The 24,895-nt window shown below is 41.5% G+C and overlaps 1 protein-coding gene across 1 annotated transcript; it reads left to right on the forward strand.

Annotated features, from left to right (window-relative positions):
* The first annotated feature begins 15,292 nt into the window (after window positions 1-15,292).
* LOC142175998 (uncharacterized) lies at window positions 15,293-15,805 on the forward strand. Its single transcript, XM_075243023.1, has one exon. It carries the CDS (start codon window positions 15,293-15,295, stop codon window positions 15,803-15,805), a length of 513 nt encoding a protein of 170 aa, XP_075099124.1.
* The last annotated feature ends 9,090 nt before the right edge of the window (window positions 15,806-24,895 follow it).

Genomic DNA, 24,895 nt, shown 5'->3' on the forward strand with positions numbered 1-24,895 from the left:
CAAAAACAGAGAAATCAGTCCTTACAAGCTTGAAGCACAAAGTTGAATGCAACTATGGACCTGTTCCTAAAGATAGCTTATTGTTGTCCTAGTTGAGTTGTAACTTTGTGATTGTACTTATTGTATCTCCTAAACTGCTTAGCTAGAAGTGTTTGATTAGGAATCCTCTTGTAAATCCGTAAACTCCTTGAGTTTATGTTGTGACTAGGTTTAGTCATAAGAAAAAGTCTTTGTAATCGTAGAGTTACAAAGTGGCTTGTGGTGAGAGCATCACAAGTTAGTAAAAGTCTTTGTAACTAGGAAGTCACAAAGTGGCTTATGGTAAGAGTACCACAAGTTAGTTGAGAAAATTCTTTGTAATGGAGTCATTGTAAAGTGGCTAGTAATAGGTTTTTACAAGTTAGTGAAGTTGAAAGCCTACATGTGTAGGTCGTGGTTTTTTTTGATCCCCTTATGTGGGATTTTTCCACATAAAAATTCTCTGCCTTATTTACGTACTGCTTTATTAGCATTCCCAGCAGAATCTCGTAAAGGACCAGGTACTCTACTGATTGGTGGACTCACAAAACTAACAAAGGTGATTATCGGGGATGATGGTGTTATGCGACTTCAGGGTTGGATTTGTGTTCCTAATGTTGATGGCTTGAGATGATTCATGAGGAACATCATAGTTTGTGGTATTCTATTCACCCAGGTGCTAAAAAGATTTATCATGATTTGAACCAACATTATTGGCGGAGAAAGATGAAGAAGGACATTATTGGGCACGTTTCTCGGTGTTTGAATTGCCAACAGGTCAAGTATGAGCATCATAAATTGTGTGGTTTGCTTCAAAGGATTGACATACCGGAGTAGAAGTTGGGGTGCATTACTAATGACTTTATGGTATGGTTCTATGGACCTTGAGGAAGTTTGATGCCATATGGGCCATTATTGATCGATTGACCAAATCAGCGCATTTCATTCCAGTTATGGATTCTTATACTTCAGAGAATTTGGCTCAGATCTACATTAAAGATATTGTTTGCTTGCATGATGTACTTGTCTCTATCATTTCAGACCATGACACTCAATTTACATTGCACTTTTGGAGGGCGGTTCAGAGTGAGTTGACCACATGGGTGAAGATTAGTACTGCATTTCACCCTCAGACAGATGGACAGTCTCAGCGGACCATTCAGATCCTTGAGGATATGTTGAGGGCATGCATTACTGATTTCAGAGGCCAGTTGGACCACTTTTTACCATTTATGGAGTTTGCATGCAACATCATCTACCAATATAGGTTCCAGATGGCTTTGTGAGGCCTTATATAGGAGGTGATGTCATTCTCCGGTTAGTTTGTTCGAGTTGGGTGCGGCTAGGATGTTGGGCACAGATTTGGCTTGTGATGCTTCGAAGAAGGTGAAGTTGATTCAGGAGAGGCTTCGCATAGCTCAGTCCATGAAGAAAGGTTATGCAGACAAGAAGGTTCGCGACGTGGCATTTATGGAAGATAAGAAGGCTCTCCTATAAAGGGTGTGATGATATTTAGGAAGAAGGGAAAGTTGAGCCCTCGATATATTGGTCCATATGACTAAGCACTACCCAGAACAAAGCCCAATCAATTCAAGACGGTCAGTAGAATACACAAAGACTATTGTTCAATGTTTTAGAGAGAGTTGGTGATGTAGTTTATAGGCTTGATTTTCCACCCAACTTGTCAGTATTTCATCCGGTTTTCCATGTTTCTATGCTTCGAAAGTATCATGAGGATCAGTCACATGTGTTGGATTTCAGTTCAGGCTAGTTGGATGAGAATATGTTTTATGAATAAGAGTTGATGGCCATTTTAGATAGGCAGGTTTGGAATTTTAGATCGAAAGAGATTGCATTAGTGAAGGTTCAATGGAGAGGTCCACCAGTTGAGGAAGCTACTTGGGGTACCGAGCATGATATGCGGATCAGATATCCTCATCTTTTTGGCACTTCAGGTGTGATTCTAAACCCATTTAAGCCTCGTTCCCCTATTTCTTGCTTTCAGTATCTGTATTGGTTATTTTAGGACTAGCGGGAATGGTTGGTTTAGCTTCGAGAAGGTTTGAGAGTGATTTGGGACACTTAGTCTTATTCTGGAAGTTTAGGTTGCTAGAGTTAACCATGGTTTGACTTTTAAGTAACCAACCTCGGATTGGTGATTTTATGGTTCCATTAAATTTTGTATGGTGTTTTTTGACTTAGGCGTATGTTCGGATCTGGATTTGGAGGTTTCTAGGAGGTTAAGGCTTAATTTGCCGAAATTTGGCAATTTGAAAATTTGGAGAGTTGGTAGGATTGACCGATAGTTGACTATGATGTAATCGGGATCTGATTGGTGTTCGAAGACTTTGGCTAGTTTCGCTTAGTTGATTGGAACTTGTGTGCAATTATAGTGGGAATTCAGAATGTTTAGGCATGATTCGGATGAGTTTGGCGAGGTTAGAATGTTTGAAACTTAAAAGAAGGATTTTGATAGTCGATTCATAGTTTTGATGTTGATTGTGGCGTTTTGAGCATTTGGATAACTTCGAATAACATATTAGGACTTGTTGGTATAGTTGGATTGGAGCCTGGGGGCTCAGGTGTGTTTCAGGATGATTTAGCAATTTTGGTTCTGGTGCATCACACTTGTGGAAGTCCGAGCGCAGGTGCAAAGTCGTAGGTGCGACTGGTCTGTCACATTTACGGTGTTGAGATGGTCAACAGAATTATCGTGTTTGTGGAAGAAGGAGAGCAGGTGCAGAGGTCGCACCTGCAGTGGTTGGAGAGCACCTACAAAGCTGGTTGGTCCTTTGTAAGATTACTTCTGCGAAAAAGGGAGCGCAGGTGCAAGGCATACATGCGGAAGTTTGCGTGTGCCTGCAAGAAGTGAGGAAGTCCTGAGGAAGAGCATCTGCGCACGTTTAGGTTCACCTGTGGAGCCGTGGATGCGGTTGGTGAGTCGTAGGTGAGAGGTCTTTATTTTTAAGTGAAGCTCGCATATGTGAGCTTTTGACCGCATAAGCGTGATCGCTGATGCAAGACTTTTTGTCGCAGATGTGACATCGCTGGCAGAATGTTATAATTCGAGGGTTTAGCTCATTTCTCATTATTTAGATTTTCGGAGCTTGGTAAGAGGTGAATTTGAAAGAGATTTTCATCACTACTTTGTGGGTAAGTAATTTTTACTTGGATTTGGCTATATATCTTAAATTCCCATGGATCTATACACTTTAATCATCGCATTTTAAAGAGAAAATTGAGGTTTTTATCTACAACCTAGGAGGGAAAATTTAGGGGGATTTAAGAGTCAATTTGGACTTGATTTTTCAATCTAATCACATATTTGGATTTGTAGGATTATGGGTAGTCAGGATCTACCCCTTGACTCGGGTTTGACCATGTGCACCCGGGTTGACTTTTGTTGACTTTTGGAAATGGAGTAAAGATTAAAGCTTTATTATTTGAAATTAATTCATGTGGATTTGTTTTACGTTAGTGAGTTGTATTTGACTAGATTCGAGCCGCTTAGAGGTTGATTTTGCGAGAGAAAGCATTTTTGGAATATTGATTTTGCTCGTTTGAAGTATGTATCTTGCCTAATCTTATTGTGAGTGAATAATTCTTACGATGTGACCTTATTTTTCAAATTAGAATGTGTGAAAAGTGACGTGTATGCAAGGTGATTAGCGTATATGTGGATGCTATGTATGATTTTGACCGGATTAAATATTAGGCTTCTATTATGCCTTGCTTGGACTGTATGCTTTCTTCGACTCATGTTTAATTATTTGTATGACTATGTGAACTTTTTGAATTATTCTAGAGACCATGTGTAGGATTTTATTTCCTGTTTGAGCATGAGACTTGTTTGTATGGCGTACCTGCATAATCTAAGTTGTATTCGTACATGTTGCACATGCATACACATATATTCTTGTATATAATTTTTGTTAGATGGACTAGTTTGATAGCACATGAGCAGTCTGTACGGGTTGAGTTATTATCGCATGTGAGTTGTCGGTGCGATAGCTATGATTATGGCACATGAGACGTGTGAACTAGGATCCATCCCCTAGGTCGTCCTCTCTTGTTTCTCTCTTGATGACGTACACACAGATTATGAAAAACTGATTTGTGTTGGGACTTTGTGTATATTCTCTATATGCAAACTCCTTGAATGTATACATGATTTTTACTACGTATCTTCTCTATATGCTAGCTCTAGAATGTATACATGACTTTTATGCATATCTTCTACAAATGTTGCTTTAATTGATGAAATGATTTATGGTACATATATTTTGTGTATGTTAATTTGTTTAACTTGACTTGCTTATTCATACGTATCTCCTCTATATGCAGCTGTTGACAGGTTATTTGGTCTTAAATGTATGTTCTCTATATGTTGGACTGTTAATTTGTTTATGACGCATGTGCATATCTTCTCTATGTGGACCATTGTCCGTACATGCACTTTATGCTTAGATTTTAGTAATGTTGTTGTGTACATGTATATTCATGAATTTTAAGGGTTTGATAAGTGAATATCATTGGTCACTCCCGCCACTGCCTCACTGAGGTTAGTCATGATACTTACTGAGTACAGAAGATCAGTTGTACTCGTACTACACTTTGCACTTAATTGTGCATATCCAGGAGGCGGCCCAATTAAATATTGAGGGTTGTTGCTGTTGCGGTCGAGACCCGAGGTAGAGCTGCATCCTAATCACAGTCTGTGGCATCTCTTTCTATCTTTCATTACTCTTATTGTTTCAGATAGTATACTATACTAGCAGACTTGTATTCACATATTAGAGCTCATGACTCAATTTTACCAGTTTTTGGGAATTTTTTATATTGATTTGGTAATTATTTATGATTATTCGACTTTCAGAATCATTTATTCTATAGTTAGTTATTAATTTTTGTATTTATTTTATGTTTGGCTTGCCTACCAAGTAGGGTTAGGCGCCATCATTGCTAGTGGTTTTGGGTCATGACAGGTAAAGGGGAGAACAATTTTTATTATAAAAGATATGGGGTCTATTTCAAAACACACATATACACTTACTTATTTTTGAAATTTATTACATTGACAATCCTATTTTTACTTAATATCTCTCGCCCTCTCTCATTTACTCTTCGTCACTGCTACTGGCAATATGGCGGAGGCCTTCTCTCCTCCCTTCACTTTATTCTTCTTCCTCCTCTCTCATTTCTCTCTCAAATCAGTTTCCATTCACTCTCCCTCACCCTTACACCCCTGGCCGCCAGAATTAACCACCGACGATGGCCAGCCATCCACTTTCTTTCCCCTCTGGCCTGCCTCTCTTTTTCCCCACCTCTATTATCCTTTGCTCCCTTTCCCATCATATTCTTGCCAGAGCCACATCACCGGCGATTCCAAACCTCCATCACCAAAATTGGATGATCTGTAAGGAGATCCACTATTACTGGCCATAGCTCTGTTTTGTTAGCTCTCCTCTTCTTCTCCTCTTTTCTTTCCATCTCGTTTTAAAACTATTACAAGCTTCCAAATCTGAAGCTTCATGGTGAATTAAGCTTATCGCTGGAAATCTCTAACTTGCCAAAGATATTGTAGGAGATCCCTTTTACCTCTCCTTATCGTCGTTGCTACAGACGCCAAGCAGCTCTATCTCAAGTCTCCTAGGCAAGTCGAATCTTAGCGAACTCCTCTACGCACTGCTGGGTCCAACACCAAGATCTGCACAAGAAGTGCAGCAGTATAGTGTGAGTACAACCGACCCTATGTACTCTGTAAATGTCAAGCCTAATCTCAACAAACTAGTGATGAGGCTATGACAAGACACTCCCTATAAGCCTATACGAATAATAATAAAAGAAGGAAGAAATATAGATAAAGTAGTAAACTTATAAGAACGAACCCGAAGGTTAACTAACAGAGGACCCCCAGAATAACAACATCTCATAACCTCATATCACAATACTGAGATAAAACACTACAACTATAGACAGCTACAACCCATCATACTTTATTGCGACATGCAACCCGATCCAAACATTTATCACAATATATGTTGCGGCGTGCAACCCGATCCCATATTATTTTAAAATATTTGTTGCAGTGCACAACCCGATCCCAATATTATATTAATACCTATTGTAGCGTGCAACCCGTTATCAATTCGTTAACATGAACAACACAATCAAATCCCGTAATCTCAACACAAATGGGAACCAGGCGTATAGAACATCAAGGAACTACCAATGCAAACAGAGAATAACGATTACCTCGTGTTCACAAACCTCAACAATTCATCAATACAAGAATAGCTCAAAGACTCACATAATTGGAAGAACGTAATGAAGTGCAACAAGTAATGTAATGACAATTAAAATAAGTAAAAATATGAGACAATGAAGATATACAATTGATATAGGTAGGAACATATAGAAGGTAAAGAGGTATTGAGTGAAGACTCAATAAATTGAAACGAGTAACAATTAAATAGCAGCAAGTAATGCATGGATAACAAGTAAGGACATGTGGAAATTAAAGCATATAACGAAACATAACATGGAATAAATAACAACGTAAAGGTAAATAGCCCAACCGGAATGCTTTAACCCATGACAACGCATATACACTCGTCACCTCGCATATACGTCGTCCGCGCATATAATTCATAGCAAATAGACCAAACAAGTCTTTTTTTCCCTCAAGAAAAGGTTAAACATGACACTTACTTCTTTTCAGAATCAAGTCAACAATCAATCACGAATTTTCCTTTAGAATAAGCCTCCAAACCAATCAAATCTAGCATAATATAGCTCAAACAATTCAAAATAAGCTTTAGAAACTACCCATGAGTGAAAAAGCTTCAATCTTTAATGAAATTGCAAAAAGTCAATAAAAGTTAACTCTTGGCCCATTTGGTCAAAATCCAAGATTCCGACCAAACATCGATTACCCATTCACCCCTGAGCCCAGTTATGTGATTTGACTCGAAATCCAACCTCAATTTGAGGTCTAGATCTCAATTTCTCCCAATTCCTAAATACTACCCAAACCCCTGATTTCTACCATGAAATTCATAGATTTAAATTTAAAAATCAATGGGTGTTTGTGAAAATACATCAAAACTAGTTTAAAAGCACTTAACAATGAAGTAAGGATGGAAATCTCTTCAAAAATCTCTCTAGTCTGAGCTCTAGGTTTCAAAAATTATGTAGAATGACAAAATCCCGACTTAGAGTTTTTATTTAACTCGGCGTCAGGTGTTCTTCACATTCGCGAACAACACAGGTCAGTTGGCCTTCTCGTTCGCGAGGTCTTTATCATGTTCACGAAGGCTATTCCCCAGCCAAGCCTCCATATTCACAACCTAGGGGTTGCGTTCATGATGAAGACCATCACCAGCCTTCCCCAGCCATCCCAAAGCTACGCGTTCGTGAGGGGTATGTCGCATTCGCGAAGTGAAGTCTCCCCAAGCAGCTTTCACAACCTACCTCTCGCGTTCGGGAAGAGTAACTAGCCCCAACCCCAACTTTTTCCCTTCACGATCGCAGGAGTGGCTTCACAATCGCGAAGCACTATGACAGCAGTAGAAAAACTAGCAATCTCACAAGTCCAAAAGTGGTCTGAAACCAATCCAAAACTCACCTAATCCCCTCAGGCTCTCAACCGAAGATGCACACAAGTGAAATAATGTCATATAAACTTGCTTGAAACCTCAAATCACCAAAATAACATCAAATAACAAGAATCGATCATCAAAACTCAAGATTTCATTTTAAAAACTCATTTCCCACAATTTTTCACATAATGCGCCGAAATGCACCTGGGTCACCCCGGACCCCAACCAAACGTGCGTATAAGTCCAAAAACACCATAACAACCTAATGGAATCATTAAAACACTATTCTGAGGTCGTTTATCCAAAATATTGACCATGGTCAACTGTAGCCTCATTTTAAGCCAAAAATCACATTTTCTTCAATATTTTACGTAAAATCTTTTTGGAAAACGACACGGACCATGCACATAAATCATTAAACATCAAAGGAAGCTATGGGAGGTCTCAAAACACAAAAATAATGACTAGTACTCAAAATGACCTATCGGGTCGTCACATTCTCCATCTCTACCTGGACTGTAAAGAGGTAGGGGTATCTACTCTGTATATCAAACTAAAACTCCCACGTTGCCTCCTCAATCGGCTTACCTCTCCATTGCACTGTCACAAAGGGAAAACTCTTAGATCTTAACATGCGAACCTTCCGGTCTAGAATAGATAGTGGCTCTTCCTCATAGGTCAGATTTTAATCAAGTTGCATCGTGCTGAAGTCCAAAACATGTGATATATCTTCATGGTACTTTCGAAGCATGGAAACATGAAATACTGGATGTACCCCTGCTAGGCTAGGAGGAAATTCAAGCATATAAGCAAAATCCCTAACTCTCTCCAAATCTCGAACGAGCCAATAAACCTTGGGCTCAACTTGCCCTTCTTCCCAAACCGCATCACACCCTTTATAGGCGATGCTCGGAGAAGAACCTTCTCACCCACCATGTAAGCTACATCTCAAACCTTCCGGTCCGCACAAATCTTCTTCCTGGACTGAGTTGTACGATCGCTCCTAAATCACCTTAAACTTCTACATAGCATCACGACCAAATTAGTGCCCAACAATCTAGCCTCTCAGGTCTCAAACCAATCAGTCGGCGAACGATATTGCCTCCGATATAAGGCCTCGTATGGAGCCATATGGATGCTCGACTGATAGTTGCTATTGTAGGAGAACTCTACCAGCGGTAGCAACTAATCGCATAAACCTCCGAATCAATAACATAGGCACGTAACATGTCCTCCAAGATCTGAATTGTGCGCTCGAACTATTCGTCCGTTTGAGGATGAAATGTTGTACTCAGCTCGACCTATGTGCCAAACTCACGCTTCACGGCTCTCCAAAAATTTGATGTGAACTGTGTGTCTCGGTCAGAATTTATAAAGATGGGCACGTCGTGGAAGCGGATAATCTCCCGAATGTAAGTCTGAGCCAACCGCTTTGAAGAATAGGAAGTCATCACCAGAATAAAGTATGAAGACTTAGTCAACTGGTCCACAATAACTGAGACTGCATCATATTTCCTCAAAGTCTGTGGTAAGCCTACCACAAAATCCATGGTGATGTTCTCCCACTTCAACTCCGGTATCTCCAATCTTTGAGTCAATTCACCCAGTTTTTGATGCCCATACTTCGCCTGCTGACAATTTAAACACCGAGACACATAAGCAATATATCTCTCTTCATTCTTCGCCACCAATAGTGTTGTTTCAAGTCACGGTACATCTTCGTGACAGAATGGAATAGCACAAACTATGAGCCTCCTCAAGGATCAACTCTCTCAACCCATCAACATTTGGAACACAAATCCAGCTCTGGAGCCGCATAACACCATCATCACCAATCACAACCTCCTTATCACCACCTCATTGCACTGTCTCTATCAAAACCTACAAGTGAGGTCATCAAACTGGCGAGCTTTGATACTCCAATAATGAGGACGGTGCCACAACTCAAGCAAGAACCCGATTGGGCTCTAAAACATCCAATCCACAAATTGATTGGCCAAAGACTGAACATCCATAACTAGTGGCCTTTCCACCACCGGTAAATATGCCAACTACCCATACTCTCAACCCACTTACTCAATGCATCCCCGGATGATATAATATGGTGATATCATAGTCTTTCAACAACTCTAGCCATATTCAGTGCCACAAAATAAGGTCCTTCTGCTTGAACAGGTGATGGGAGACTCTGATGGTTGATATAGACCTCACATGAAACGCCGTATAGATAGTGACTCCAAATCTTCAACGTGAACAAGGGTTGCTAAATCTAAATCATGCACACGGTAACTCTTCTCATGAATCTTCAACTGCCGAGATGCGTAGGCAATCACCCTACCATCATGCATCAACACTGCGCCTAGTCCCTTATGTCGATGCATCACAATATATGGTATAAAGCCCCAAAATTGTAGGCAACACCAATACTAGGGCAGTAGTCAATGCAGTCTTGAGCTTCTGAAAGCTCAACTCACACTCGTCGAACCATCCGAAAAGAGCATCCTTATGGTTCAACTTGGTCAATGGGGCTAAAATAGATGAAAACCCTTCAATGAACCGGCGATAATAACCTGCTAAACCTAAGAAGCCCCAAATCTCTGTAGCTGAAGTAGATCTAGGCCAATTCTGAACTGCCTCAATATTCTTAAGATCTGCTTTAATATCCTTGGAAGATACAACATGGCTCAAAAAGGAAACCGAGTCCAACTAAAACTCACATTTCAAAAACTTGGCATATAATTGACAATCCCTTAGAGCCTGAAGCATGATCCGAAGATGCTGCTCATGCTCCTCTCGACTGCGGGAGTAATATATCATCAATGAAGACAATCATAAAAGAATCTAGATAGGTCTTTAACACCTGGTTCATCAAATACATAAAGTTTGTTGGGGCATTTGTCAAGCCAAATGACATCAATAAGAACTCATAGTGACCATATCGAGTCTGAAAGCTGTCTTAGGGACATCTATTGCCCTAATGTTGACCTGATGGTAGCCAAATCAATCTTGGAAAATACCTTGGCACCCTGAAGTTAGTCAAATAAGTCATCAATCATTGGTAACAGATAATTGTTCTTGATAGTGACCTTGTTCAACTGCATGTAGTCAATACACATCCTCATAGATCCATCTTTCTTCTTCAAAAAGAATATCGGTACACCCTAAGGTGCGACAATAGGTCTAATGAATCCCTTGTCAAGAAAATCCTGCAACTGCTCCTCAATTCTTTCGACTCAATTGGGGCCATACGGTATGGTGGGGTAGAAATGGGCTGAGTACCCGAAACCAAGTCAATGCAGAAGTCGATATCTCTATCGGGTGGCATCCCTGTCAAATCTGTAGGAAACACCTCTAGGAACTCGCATACAATTGGTTTCGAATCCATGGAAGGAACCTCGCACTAGAATCACGGATATAGGCCAAATATGCTAGACACCCCTTCTCGACCATACGTCGAGCCTTCACATAAGAAATGACCCTACTAATAGAATGGCCAGTAGTCCCTCTCCACTCTAATCAAGGAAACCCCAGCATGGCTAATGTCATAGTCTTAGTGTGACATTTCAAAATAGCATGACAAGATGACAACCAATACATGCCCAAGATCACATCAAAATCCACCATATGAAGTAATAGAAGGTCTACTCTAGTCTCATAACTCCTAATAGTGACCAAACAAGTACGATATACCTGGTCGACCACAATAGTATACCCAATAGGCCTAGATACATAAATAGAAGCACTCAAAGAATCATGAGACATATCCAAATATGAAGCAAAACAGGATGACACATATGAATAAGTGAAACCCGGATCAAATAGAATTGATACATCTCTATGGAAAACTGGAATAGCATCTGACGACCTACCTCAGGTCTAGCTGGGAATGCATAGAAATGGGGTTGAGCCCCACCACTATGACATCCACCTTTGGGACGACCTCTAATTGGCTACCATTCACCTCTAACAGCCTGGCCATCACCTTGGGCTACCTAACCCTCACCTTTGGCTGGTTGAGCAGGTGGTGGAGTAACCGATGCTGAAATTATGGCACGAGTAACCTGTTGTGGTTTACTTCTCCTCTATTTATGATAGTACCTCCTAATATGATCTGCGTCGCCACACTCAAAGCAACCCTGCAGCTAGTGTAACTACTGAGTTTAGATGATCCCTAATGACCTGAATGACCACCATAGTAACTCTATAGCAGTGGTGCACTAATAGGAGCTGAAGGTATACGGAATACTAACTGCTCAAGATGAGACCCATAAGAACGAAGACTACCCGAAGCACTGTGTGCTACCTGAAGCGCAGACTGAATCGGCCTGGGTGGATGGCCTCTACCAAATGAACCTCTACCTCTAGATGAGACACCACTGAAACCACTGGAATGACAAGTCCTCTTCTCAGACGCCATATCTTTGCCCTAACTACGAAAGAAAGAAATATCATCCTCAATCTCTCTAGCCATCTGTAGCCTGATACACTATGTAACGCCATCTATAAATATCCTTAACATATCTCTCTTAGTAGGGATCAAGATAGCTCCATACCATGATAGATCCACAAATCTGGTATCGTCAAACTAGCTGTGTAGATCCTCTCTCTAAGTAAAATAGATGAACTTCTCCAAAAATAGTTGTGAAAACTAATCCCAAGTGAGTGGAGGTGAACCTGCTGGTCTACCCCGAACATACTCCTGCCACCATCTCTTGACAGAACTAGTCATCTGAAACATTACGAAGTCAACTCCATTGGACTCCATTATGCCCACATCGTGCAACACCTCAGAGTGTGATATATGGGACACATATTCTCTACAGTGTGAGTAGCGGGAGTTTAGGCTCCTCCCCCATCCTGAGAGACAGCTAGTTCTATAGGAAATGCATCGGCCTAGGCCAAACTCTCCATAGGACCCACTAAGCGGACTAGTGCATCCTGAAGCACATAAGTAGTAATAAACCCCTCCAGGACCTGAGCTGGTCAACCTGCCATACCCGGATAAGGGATCTCTTCCTCCTGCTCGATCTAAGGCTCTATAATCAATGTTGGTATGCAGGCTCTAGGTTGAGCTCTACCTCTACCTCTAGCTCTGCCTCAGCCTCGGCCTCTACCCCTGGTAGTGCCTACAACATGGGGCTCCCGCTCCTGCTCGGCTATGGATGTTGTGTGTGTCCTCACCATCTGTGAGAGAACAAGAATAGAATGACTCAAACTTTAGAAAAAGAATAAAGTTGCATGATAAAGTGTTCTAACACAGTTTCTGACCATTGAACTATATCAGAGCACGTGTCAACATATGAATTCCCTATTGAACTTTACTGGAGGGAATTTTACTGGATTGGATCCCACCCTCAGGGGGTCGAGATCCAGTCTAGTAAAATTCCCTCTAGTAAATTTCAATAAATTATTTATATGTTGACAAGTGTTCCAATATAGTTTCAATGGCCGGGATCTCTTTGGTTTTTAACTATAGTTAAGTTTCTTCTCTAACTTTTCTCTATTCCTAATTTCCCTCTACGATTGTCTAAGGTAAAATTGGCTTATATTAAATGATCGAACGATAGGACGACACGTGGAACCGAAGATAGATGAAAGAGAAATCAAGTGAGAACCGGGACCGGGAACAACAGCTATAGTTGGCACTAGATAAACCCCGAGACAAACGTGATCAACATGAGCGGGTTGAATGTTTGTCACCAGATGGCATTTAATAAAGAATATTCCTTAGTATTAAAATAGGCAGCCATTGTAGAGAATTTTGGCATTCATAGCATGTCGTTACATATTCATCAATGACCTCCTTTATTGTCATTTTCAATCCTAGGATCTTCTTTCCTAGGTATAGCTATAAATAGTAGCTTCAACAATCATTGTAAGGAGACGAAATCTCTGGAAAACTTCTGCTATACTCTATTCCCAAGCTAAAGAATACAACTTTGCTTTATGTTTGATATTGTTCTTATTTCTGTCCTCGGAAGTGTCGCTCTCGGAGCCAGGCTTGCCATTTCCTTTTGATTTTTACACTAACTCTTATATTTAATCTAATTTATTTATCATTTTAGATCAGATTAATTCACTTTTCTATAAACCACGTAATAAATTCAATTGTACCGTTTTACGGATAAATAGTTTGGTGCCCACCGTGGGGCTTAGAAAACTGCGTAATTGAGTTGATCCTTGCATCTATTACTAACTGGTTTGATGCTTTGTTTCATAGCAAAAAAATAAATAAATAAATAGCTGCTAACAATGTCAACACTGCACACAACCTTGAGGTGCAAGAATATCTGCCTCAACATGAGGATTCAGTCATGACACCTGCAACAAGGGGGATGTAGCAACTCCAGTCTATGGCGAACAATATCCCCGACATGTGCGAGAAATAAATCTCGATGACACAGAGGACGAGCATGTGCAAAAACGGTAAGGATATTGAGAGATCAGCAAAAGTCCATCATGGGCCTTCTCTCAAGATAGGACCAGGTCATGACGGAACTAAAGCGAGCATTATCAGGCACTTCCGACAATGCAAACGAAAGAGGCCCATCTCCTCCCGACACTCCTGCAAATCAAATAGCTCAAAAAGTTGATAATAACACCCCGAGGGGTGAGGTCAACTTCGACGGAGCTAGGGAGATCATTAGCGGATCCGCTAACAACAACGGTAATGATCCCTTCAATTTCAAACTCATAAGATTCATGAGGGAAATGAACTAGCGGGTGGATCAGAACGCGAAGGAGTTTCATGCCCGAATGGATCAAATTCCGAGCTCACCACTAGTTTTGAAGGGCCCATATTCGAAAATACACCCAGTTACCGTTTAAGCCGAGCACAGCATCGGAATTGATTCCGAAATGGTTCAATATGCAAGACATACCAAAGTATGATGGGACTTCAGATCCTCTAGAGCACATCACAACTTATACAATGGCGGTGAATGGAAACAACTTGGCTCAGTATAATATTGAATTGGTTCTGCTATAAAAATTCGGAGAAACCCTCACGAGAGGGGCCTTGACATGGTATTCGCTTTTACTCAAACATTCAATTGATTCTTTTGAAATGCTCACAGATCATTCATAAAGGCGCATGCCGGGGCCAGAAAGGTCCAAGCTCGAAAGGCGGATATATTTAGGATTGCACATGGAGAGTCCAAATTGTTGCGAGAGTTTGTTATTTGGTTCAAGAAAGGGAGGATGTTGCTACCGGTCGTACCAGACGAGTGGGCAATGGAGGCATTCACTAAGGGTTTGAACCCGAAGAACTCTGATGCCTCCTAAAAATTGAAGGAAAGCCTGCTCGAGTTCCAATCGACCACATGGGTGGATGTCCATAACCGCTATGAATCGAAGATAAGGATAAAAGATGATCAGCTCGGGTACCCGACATCAACCAAGAGATGGGACCGAGACAAGAACAGGGATAAGGTCAAGGATAATTTGATACAGACCGGTGATCTTCCAAAGGACAATTCTCGCCTTACCAGAGAGCCTAAGGATGCGATAGCAAAGGGTTTCGGTCCTCGGATAGGTTTGCTGCTGGTAGAAGAACCAATCACGGTCAGAACAACACGTCGTTACAAGAAAAAGAGGTATCGGGGACTGAGGATTTCTCATATCCCAGGCTATCAGATTATTTCAACATCAGCGTAGTGAAGCTAGTATCGGCAATGAGAAACATCAAGGAAGCACGATTCCTCAAGCCAATCAGAGCCAATCCTAGCCAGAGAGATACCAACTTATGGTGCGAATATCATGGAACTCATGGTCACATAATTAGGTATTGCCGACATCTCCACGAGGAAGTGGCAATGTTGTTGATGAACGGCCACCTCAAGGAGTTCTTGAGCGACCAAGCTAAGAACAATTACGGCCGCAGCCAGGACAATGCAGAACCCTCAAAGATAAGGGAAAACCCTCATCACCTAACTATCAAGATGATTTTTGGAGGGAATGAAATCAACGGTGTAACTTTCTCGGCAGCCAAGAAAACAAAAGTATTAGTGACTCAAAGCAAGAGACTCTGGGAAATCGCCGAAGACGGCATCACCTTCATGGAGGATGACGCCAATGGACTTCTTCTTCCACACAAAAACACCCTGGTAATTTCTCTTAATGTTCTAGATTTCGAGATTAAACGTGTTTTAGTTGACCTGGGAAGTTTAGCCAACATCATTCAATAGAGAGTGTTGGAGCAAGCCAAATTAATCGGAAGTATCATTATGGTAACAAAACTCCTCATCAGGTTCAATTTAGCAAGTATGACAACCCAAGGGGAGATCCTGCTATCTAGAAATGCCGAAGGGGTCACAAAGACCACCTTATTTGAAGTGGTAGACGGCAACATGGGCTACAACATAATTCTCGGTAGACCATGGTTACATGAGATGAAGGTCATACCATCAACATATCACCAACTACTAAAATTCCAGACCCAGAGGGAATCAAACAAATAAGAGGAGACCAACCGGCAGCGAGAGAAATAAATGCAGTATCAGTTTCTAGCAATAAAGGGAAGGAACTCAACAAATAGAAATTAAAGGAACCGAAGCCTACTCCCATACCGAGCGAAGATGATAAAGGCGAGGAGTCATTGGAATCCAACCAGGTACCGAGATACTTTCAAGTATCGGAAGAGACAGATGCAACCAAGCCCATGACAAAAGAACTTGAACACGTGGCTTTGTTCGAGGAATTCCTGGAGAGAAAATTTCACTTGGGAATAGGACTCAATCCCAAGCTTAGGTCATGATTTATTAATTTCCTTAAAACTAACATTGATTATTTCGCATGGTCGCACACGGATATGATAGGTATCCCACTAGAGGTGGTCGTGTGCAAGCTAAGCCTAGACCCAAGCATCCCACCGGTAAGGCAAAAGAAGCGCCCAATAGCCGAGGTCAGAAACAGGTTTGTTAAATAAGAGGTAACTCGGTTACATGACATAGGTTCAATCTGGGAGGTAAAGTATCCCGATTGGCTAGCTAATGTAGTTGTAGTTCCAAAAAAATAACAAATTTTGAATGTGCATAGATTATCAATACTTGAATAAGGCGTGCCCAAAAGACTCATTTCCACTTCCAAACATCGACCAAATGATTGATACAACAGCCGGGAATGAGGAATGAGTTTCCTTGATGCCTATTCCGGGTATAATCAAATTAAGATGAACCCGCAGAACCAGGGCTTAAAAATGTCGGAGCCATATTGACACATATTGTTATAATGTGATGCCCTTCGGCTTAAAAACGTCGAAACCACTTATCAGAGGCTCGTGAACAAGATGTTCGAGAAACAAATAGGTAAAATAATGGAATTATACATAGATGACATGTTGGTCAAGTCTTTGAATGTAGGTAACCATTTAAAACACCTCCAGGAAACATTCGATATCCTGCGGAAGCGCAACTTGAAACTCAACCCCGAAAAATGTGTGTTCGGGGTTAGCTCCGGTAAGTTCTTGGATTTATTGGTTTCACAAAGGGTCATCGAGGTAAATTCCATTAAGATCAAAGCCATAGAGGACATCCCAGACCAGCTGACAAACGTGAAAGAAGTTCAAAGGCTAACCGGAAAATTGGTCGCTCTAAGCAGGTTCATCTCTCGATCTTCCAAAAAATGTCATCACTTCTTCTCACTTCTGAATAAGAAGAAGAAGAAGAAGAAGAATAAGAAGAATTTTGAATGGACTTCAGTATTCCAACAGGCCTTAAAAGACCTAAAACGTTACCTACCAAACCCTCCGCTACTATCAAAACCGAGGGAAGGTGAACAACTGCTAATATACTTAGCGGTCTTGGAGGTAGTAGTAAGTGTCATTCTAGTTCGGTATTATGTTAGCAAAATTTTGTTAGGAGCGGAAACTTATTATTCGCACCTCAAAAAACTGGCCTCAGTTCTCGTAGTCGCCTCTTGAAAGCTTAGGCCTTATTTTCAGTGCCACTCGATAGCCGTTGTGACAACTTTTCCCTACGGAATGTCCTTCACAAACTTAAGTTTTCAGCGCGGTTGGCCAAATGGTCAATTGAAATTAGCGATATTGAATATAAGCCTAGGACTGCGATCAAATCACAAGTTTTGGCCAACCTTTATGGCCGATTTCAGTCCTAGGTTATTGGATTTGGCTGCAGAAGAAGTGGTTATGGTGTCGGAAATGACATCAGGAGATTGGACCTTGTTCATGGACGGAGCTTCCAATGTGAAAGGGTCCAGGCTCAAGGTGGTTCTAATCACGCCTTCGGGGAAAACCCTAAGGCAGGACATAAAAGCTATTCTATTGACTATCAATAAAGCCGAGTATGAGGCTTTGATTACAGGACTCGAACTGGCCTGGGGACTTGGCTCCGAGGTCATTGAAATCAAATGAGATTCCTAATTGGTAGTAAACCAAGTGTATGGAATTTTTATACAAAAGAGTAACGCGTGCAATAATATATGATTAAAGTTCAAACTTTGCTTACACGATCACACACATCCCGAGAGAAGAGAACGTAGAAGCAGATGCATTGGCCAATTTGGGGTCGTCCATGGAGATGAAAGGATATGACTCTGGTATTGTCATTCAACTTAATCATTCGGTACTCGATGTGGACGGCTATTATGAAGTAAATACAACCAACCTAGTATGGGATTGGAGGAATGAGTTCATCGATTACCTTCAGCATGGCAAGCTGCTCGAAGACCCGAGGGCATCCCAGGCACTACGCGTCAAAGCGGCTCGCCACAGCCTCTTGGGTAAACAGTTATATAGAAGATCGTTCCAAGGCCCGTTGGACCGATGTTTAGGAGTGTTGGAGGTAGACTACGTCATGAGAGAGGTCTACGAAGGAATTTGCGGGAACCATTCCAGTGCAGATCCTTTGGTGATAAAGTTGATTAGGGTAGGACACTAGTGGCCCCAGATAGAGCAAGACACAAAGGCGTTCGTTCAGAGATGCGACAAGTACTAGCGTCACGCACAATTGGTACACCAGCCGGTAGAGCTATTACATTCGGTTTTGTCTCCATGGCCATTCATGAAATGGGGGATGGATATAGTTGTGCCATTGCCACCGAGTCCCGAAAGGTAAGATTCCTTTTAATTTTAACTGAATACTTCACTAAATAGGTTGAAGAAGGTCCTTACCAAAATATCGGTGTGCCCGAACTGGTCGACTTCCTATGTGAAAACATAATTTGCCGATTTGGAATACCAAAGGATATGGCCTGTGATAACGAAGCACAATTCATAGGCTCCAAAATCACAAAATTTCTTAAAGACCTAAAAATCAAAAAGATTACTTCCTTACCATATCATCTGAGCGCTAATGGTCAGGCAGAATCAACCAATAAGGTGATTATTCAAAAGCTCAAAAAGAGGTTAGAAGCAGCTAAAGGCAAACGGCCGAAACAGTTACCTTAAGTACTATTAGGCATACTAGATGATGGCAAAATCAAGCACGGTAGAGACACCTTTCTCTCTCGTATACGGCTCAGAAGTTCTGATCCCGGTGGAAGTAGGAGAACCAACCTTACAGTTCTTCCGAGCAGACGAAGATGCAAATAATGAGGCATTGCCGGTAAAGTTGGAATTGCTTGATGAACGCAGGGACTTGGCACACGTGAGGATGGTGGCTCAGAAATAAAGGATGGAAAGATACTATAACCGGAGGGCCAATCTCTACTACTTTAAAGTAGGAGACTTGGTTTTGAGGAAAGAGACTCAGAACATTAGGGAAATCAATGCTAAAAATCTGGGTCCAACTTGGGAAGGTCCCTACCAAGTTTCAGCTGTCACTAGAAAGGGATCATACCATATAGAGAATCAAGTTGTAGTCAAATTTCAAGAAACAAGAATGTGACTCTTTTTAAAAGGTATTACTACTGATGAATCCTACTTATACTGAAAGTATGTGCTGCACTCTTTTTTTCCTTCGACCAGTTTTTATCCCAATCGGGTTTTTCTGACAAGGTTTTTAACGAGGCAACAACGGAAAGCATACTACTTAAGGAACATCATCAGCAACGTTAAGACCTTTAAAAGACAAGGAACTGAAACAACAAGACAATATGGGATGGTTAGATAGTCTTTGGCTCGATAGCAAAGTTCCTAAAGGGAAACGAAGCTTGCCATCGGACCAAATATTATCCAACTGTTCACAAGTGTTTTTCCTCAAAGTAGTAAGACTTCCAGTGTTCCAATTGGCATACTTCGCATTCGAACACTAGGGGAATAGTATGAGAATACGGAAACATGATTACCACAAAAATTGGGATTGCAAGACCCGGGAACAATAATGTCTCATCTGGACCGGGGATTTCATGACCAGCCCTATAGAAAAAGTTGTACTAATTAGCCACATGTATTGGCAATTTCTTTTTTTAACATTCGAACGCTTATGTACTTTTAAAGATGAAAGGAATAAAATAAAGTCCTTTTGTTTTATCTTGTTTCTTGTCCAAACGGTGATTTAATTTTTCATTTGAAAGTTAACAAAAAAACTTCAAATGCTTGTGCCGGAATGAACAGGAGATATCCTCTTCAAGGGAACCGTAATCATAAGAGGGCCCTATCTTATGAAATCCTTATAGTAAAGGGTTGGTTCCGGAAGAATTTATGCTCAGAGCCCAAAAGCTATCGAAAGACAATACACACAAAGCCTTATTTAATTCAACGCAAAAGGAATGAACTTTGCGTAATACTTACACAAAAAGCCTTTTGTATTTATCAATATGCCAAACAGCATAAGTACAAAGGTACAAAGGGAAGACATCAAAAGAAAAAGAGGAAAAATCTTAACTTCATCGCCACCGAAACTTGGGGGAGAGAGGCATCTACGCTCCCTCCCCCCCCCCCACTCCCCGGAGAAATGGGAGGGTCTGCCGCCAGTGTAGGATCTTGGCCTTCGTTAGCATCCTCTTCAAGTTCCTCCTAGTACTAGAAAAGTCAGTTGCGTCAGGCTGAGCCAGGAAACGTTCTTGAGCAGCTAACTCTAGTGCTCAGGCCTTGGTAATCTCATCATCAATATCAATAACGCCTTCTTTGGCCTCCTCCAAGGTTTTCCTCCTTATATGGTACATAGAGTATGTCTTTTCAAAGATGAGGGAATCTCCTTAGTGCTGGAGCTTTGCCTTAAGTCTGTCAACCTCGGCCAAAAGGCCATCCTGCTCGGACCTTGTGGCACCAAGGCTAAGATCAAGATCACGGATTGTAGATATGTGAACCCTATTTTGATCCATGATTTTATTATACCTATCTTCCATCCGAGCCCGCTTCTCCTCGGCAGCAGCAGCCTCTTCAGTTTTGGAGTTCAAGGCTGCCTCCAAAATATTTGCTCGTTCAATAGACGCAGACTTACGCTTGGTAGCAGCAAGAGCAATGCCTTGAGATTCAGCCATCCTAGCCTTGGCATCGTAATGTTGTGCATGTAGTTGAGTGGCTTCTTGACTATTAGTCATCGCCTCCTGCTCACTCTATTGCAACCGAGCCTCAAGCTTGGCCGCTTCAGCAGCCTTTGCCTCTAGTACCAGGACGCACACAACGAGATGATTCCTCTCGGCCAACAGTTGATCCCGCTCGGACATAAGTCCTTCTTTATCAAGGATCAATCTATGCATGCCTTCGGTAGTAAGGAAATTGACCTGCAAAACTTATACCAGAGTTAGAAAACCCATTATAACAGATAAACAAAAAATAAACAGTAAGTGAACAAGTATGTTACCGCTGCCGCATTGTGCATGGCGTTGTTCAACATACACTCCCTGAAAAGGGAATGTATCTTATTCTTATATTTATCTGAATCCAGCGGCTTCAGGTAATTGGCAAGCTACACCGGCCTAGACAGCAGATAGCACTCCTTCGGAACCGAGAGAGTGACTCTCCTCTTTCCTTGGGGATCCAAAGAAGGGGTTGAATAATTGTGCCCCAAATTCCCGTGATCGGGAGACTGGGAGGAGAAACAGCTTCTTCTCGGACATCGGTGGATGTTGAAAGAGATGTAGTAGTTGCTAGTGATGAGGGCACAACTGGTGTGGAGGGGTATAAAGCTGATGGTGTTGTAGGTTGAGAAGTAGCTGCAATAGGGGCAGTGCTAATTATTGGTTGCTTATCAACCAAAGGCAGAAAAGTCCCAGTTTTCGACCTTACAGGACCGGGAGAAGCAACTGGGACCGAAAATCGAGAATCGACATTCTCTACCATCTCGATTTTTTCCCAAAGTGATCGAACCTCGGCATTCTCTACCATCTCGATTTCTCCCCAAAGTGTTTGGACCTTGCCTTCGGTTGGGGTTCTAAGCTCTCTAGATTGAGCATTCTATTGAGCTGATGAAGATCGTTGTCTCCACTGAAGGGGAGCCTCTTCATCATTAGCTTTCCCATCATCATCAATGACCACAGTAGTTGCGGCTAACTCGGTATGGCCTTCTTTATTTTCTTATTTTTATCCCCATCCGAGGAAGAACGCCGTCTTTTTGGTTGCTTGTTATCTGGTTGGGGACTCTGGGTGGAAGCTCCTGAACCGGAGTCTAATCCAAGGGCACCACTCCGAGTAAGAGCTTTCTGCAACAAATCTCGCAGCCTCTGCAGGATCGGCCAAAACCTTGACTTCGGGGCAGGTAACAAAACCCTGCGGGAGCCCTAAATCGAGTAAAAATATATGGTTAGCAAGTTTCTTATGTACTTACAGAGGCGGAAAGTAGAAAGAATCAGTTTACCGTGGTTCTTGGCCTTCCACTAGTATTTGGGGCGAATTCTGTCCACCGACGGGAATTTGGCATGGTAAGATCCAGAATCTTCTGAACCCGTTGGTACAGGCCTTCTACCCGCGGTGGTCTCCATCGAGTAGCTAAAATAACGAGAAAAAAAGGGTTAGCAATGACAGGTAACAGTCTTTTTACGGAGAAAGAGTTAGATGAAAAACTTACCTAAACGACTCCATGATTCGAGAAAATATTGAGTTGTGGCCGGGATGATATCCTTGGTAACAATGACGACAAACCTCTCCATCTACCCACGGTCATTGACATCATCCATGCTGGTAAGCAAAGCATGGTGGTCGTGCTTGCTAAAATTTATTACTCCCCCACGGAAAATTTTGGGGGAGTAGAGGTTCATCATATATGCTAGGGTTAGGGTTTTCCCCGTCTCCGTGCACAGTTGGCGCAGGCAAACTGTCGTTCGCCATACATAGGGGCCCACTTATACCAAGAAGACCTGGTACCGATGGCGAAACTCCAAGATCACGGGGTCAAGTCCCCCGCTCGAAGAAAACGGACCCAAAGTAAAGGGGTACGTACAGACATTCGTAAACCCCTTCTTGGTAAAGGTAACACACTCCACCAGGTCAGGAGCAATGATGTTTAGGTCATGGTAGTCACAATTGTCCTTCACAGTAGAAATAATGGAAGGACGAATAGACGAGGGATACCTACTAACAAGACAAGTTCGAGGATTCGCGGAAGGGAACTTCTCTTGAAAGTCGTTAATAGTGCTCAAGTGTTTGGGTATGATTGTGCTCACCGTATGAGGATCAACATCAATATCAACCTCTTTGTCTTTGCTTCTCTTTAGGCCTCCACCGAAGGGAAGACCAGAGTTTTTAGAGGACTGAGTAAAAGAAGCCATGATAACAAAGTGTTTATGGGTTAAGAGCAAAGGAAAGAGATGAAAGCAGAAGAAGGTTAGGAGCAAAGAAGATAATAAACTTATGAGGGCTTTGGATAGTGAAAGAGGTAAAATGGTGTGTATAACTAAGGATATAAACGGCAGAAATCATGGCCATGATTACCTCGAGAACCGGTGAAAATATTGTTGAATCGTGGGGCAACAGATATTCGGGGTATTAAATGCAAACATACATGTGTCCTATCAAGCGTTAGAGACTATTCAGAAGGCTTCAAAAAGATTTCCCGCCAAGAAAGGAATCTTCACCAACTTCCTGATGACACAAAGATGTGTCATCGGAAAGCAGGGGGAATATCTGTATAAGGTAAAATTGACTTATATTAAATGATCAAATGATAGGATGATACGTGGAACTGGAGATAGATGAAATAGAAATCAAGTGAGAATCGGGATCGAGAAAAACAGTTGTAGTTGGCAACGGATAAACCCCGAGGGAAACGCGATCAACGTGAGCGGGTTGAATGTTTGTCACCAGATGGCATTTAATGAAGAATATTCCCTAATATCAAATAGGCAGATGTTGCAGAGAATTTTGACATTCAGAGCCTGTCGTTACATATTCATCAATGGCCCCATTTATTGTTATTTAAGAGGGGCTCGATCACAGGATCTTATTTCCTAGGTATAGCTACAAATAGTAACTTCAACAGTCATTGTAAGGAGACGAATCTCTGGAAAAACTTATGCTATACTTTATTCCCAAGCTAAAGAATACAACTTTACTTTCTGTTTGATATTGTTCTTATTTCTATCCTTGAAAGCATCGCTCCCGGAGCCAGGCTTGCCATTTCTGTTTGATTTTAGTGCTAAGTCTTATTTTTTATCTAATTTATTTATAATTTTTTTCGCTTGTCTATAAACTACGTAACAAATTCAACTGTAATGTTTTACGGGTAAATAGCAATAACACACACCAAGTCCTCTTCTTAATTTTCACTTTCTCCTCTTTTCATTCTTTTATCATCAAATCCTTTAGAATTTTCAGCCAAATAATTTTCCAATCATCTCTCTCCCTTCTTCAAGATCTGTACAGTTTATATTTCTCTCTTTATAGATTTGATAATTGTTTGTTCTCTTTCGTGCTCGAATATTCAAGATTAATTTTCCTCTTGTCATATCGAGTCCCATATCTGGCACTATTTTGGTTGAAGGTTTGAATGCAACATATTGTCCTTTCCTAAGAATATATTTATTCATTAGTAATATGATTTATTTCCATTTTACAATTGAATTACATGTAATACATGAATTAAATTATTCATAATTGTTAATTCGTTACGGAACATCTCGGAATTAGTAATGTCGAACATGCCGAAAAGTTAAGGAGAAAAGAGGTCCTAGTCTGGATTAGAGGTATCAAACGGGTCGGGGAGACCCGGGACCGGCCCGGCCTAGACCGATTGAAACCCGGACCGGCCCAGCCCGGTACTTAGGGGGCGGGTGGGCTGGGTTACTAGGGTTAGGGGGTTGGTCCGTTCACTTTAATTCATTCGATTAATCGGACCGGTCAAACCCGGTCAACCAAAATTCCTATAGAACTGGTTAACCGGCCCGGTCCGGTTTAACGGCTAGATTTTAATTTTTTTTAAAAGGTTTTAGAGTCTAAGGCA

This window comes from Nicotiana tabacum, chromosome 3 (genome assembly GCF_000715075.1).
Source record: "Nicotiana tabacum cultivar K326 chromosome 3, ASM71507v2, whole genome shotgun sequence".
NCBI lineage: Eukaryota > Viridiplantae > Streptophyta > Magnoliopsida > Solanales > Solanaceae > Nicotiana > Nicotiana tabacum.

Coding starts and splice junctions, on each gene's coding strand:
- LOC142175998 (XM_075243023.1), top strand. CDS start 15,293: ATGAGAAACATCAAGGAAGCACGATTCCTCAAGCCAATCAGAGCCAAT.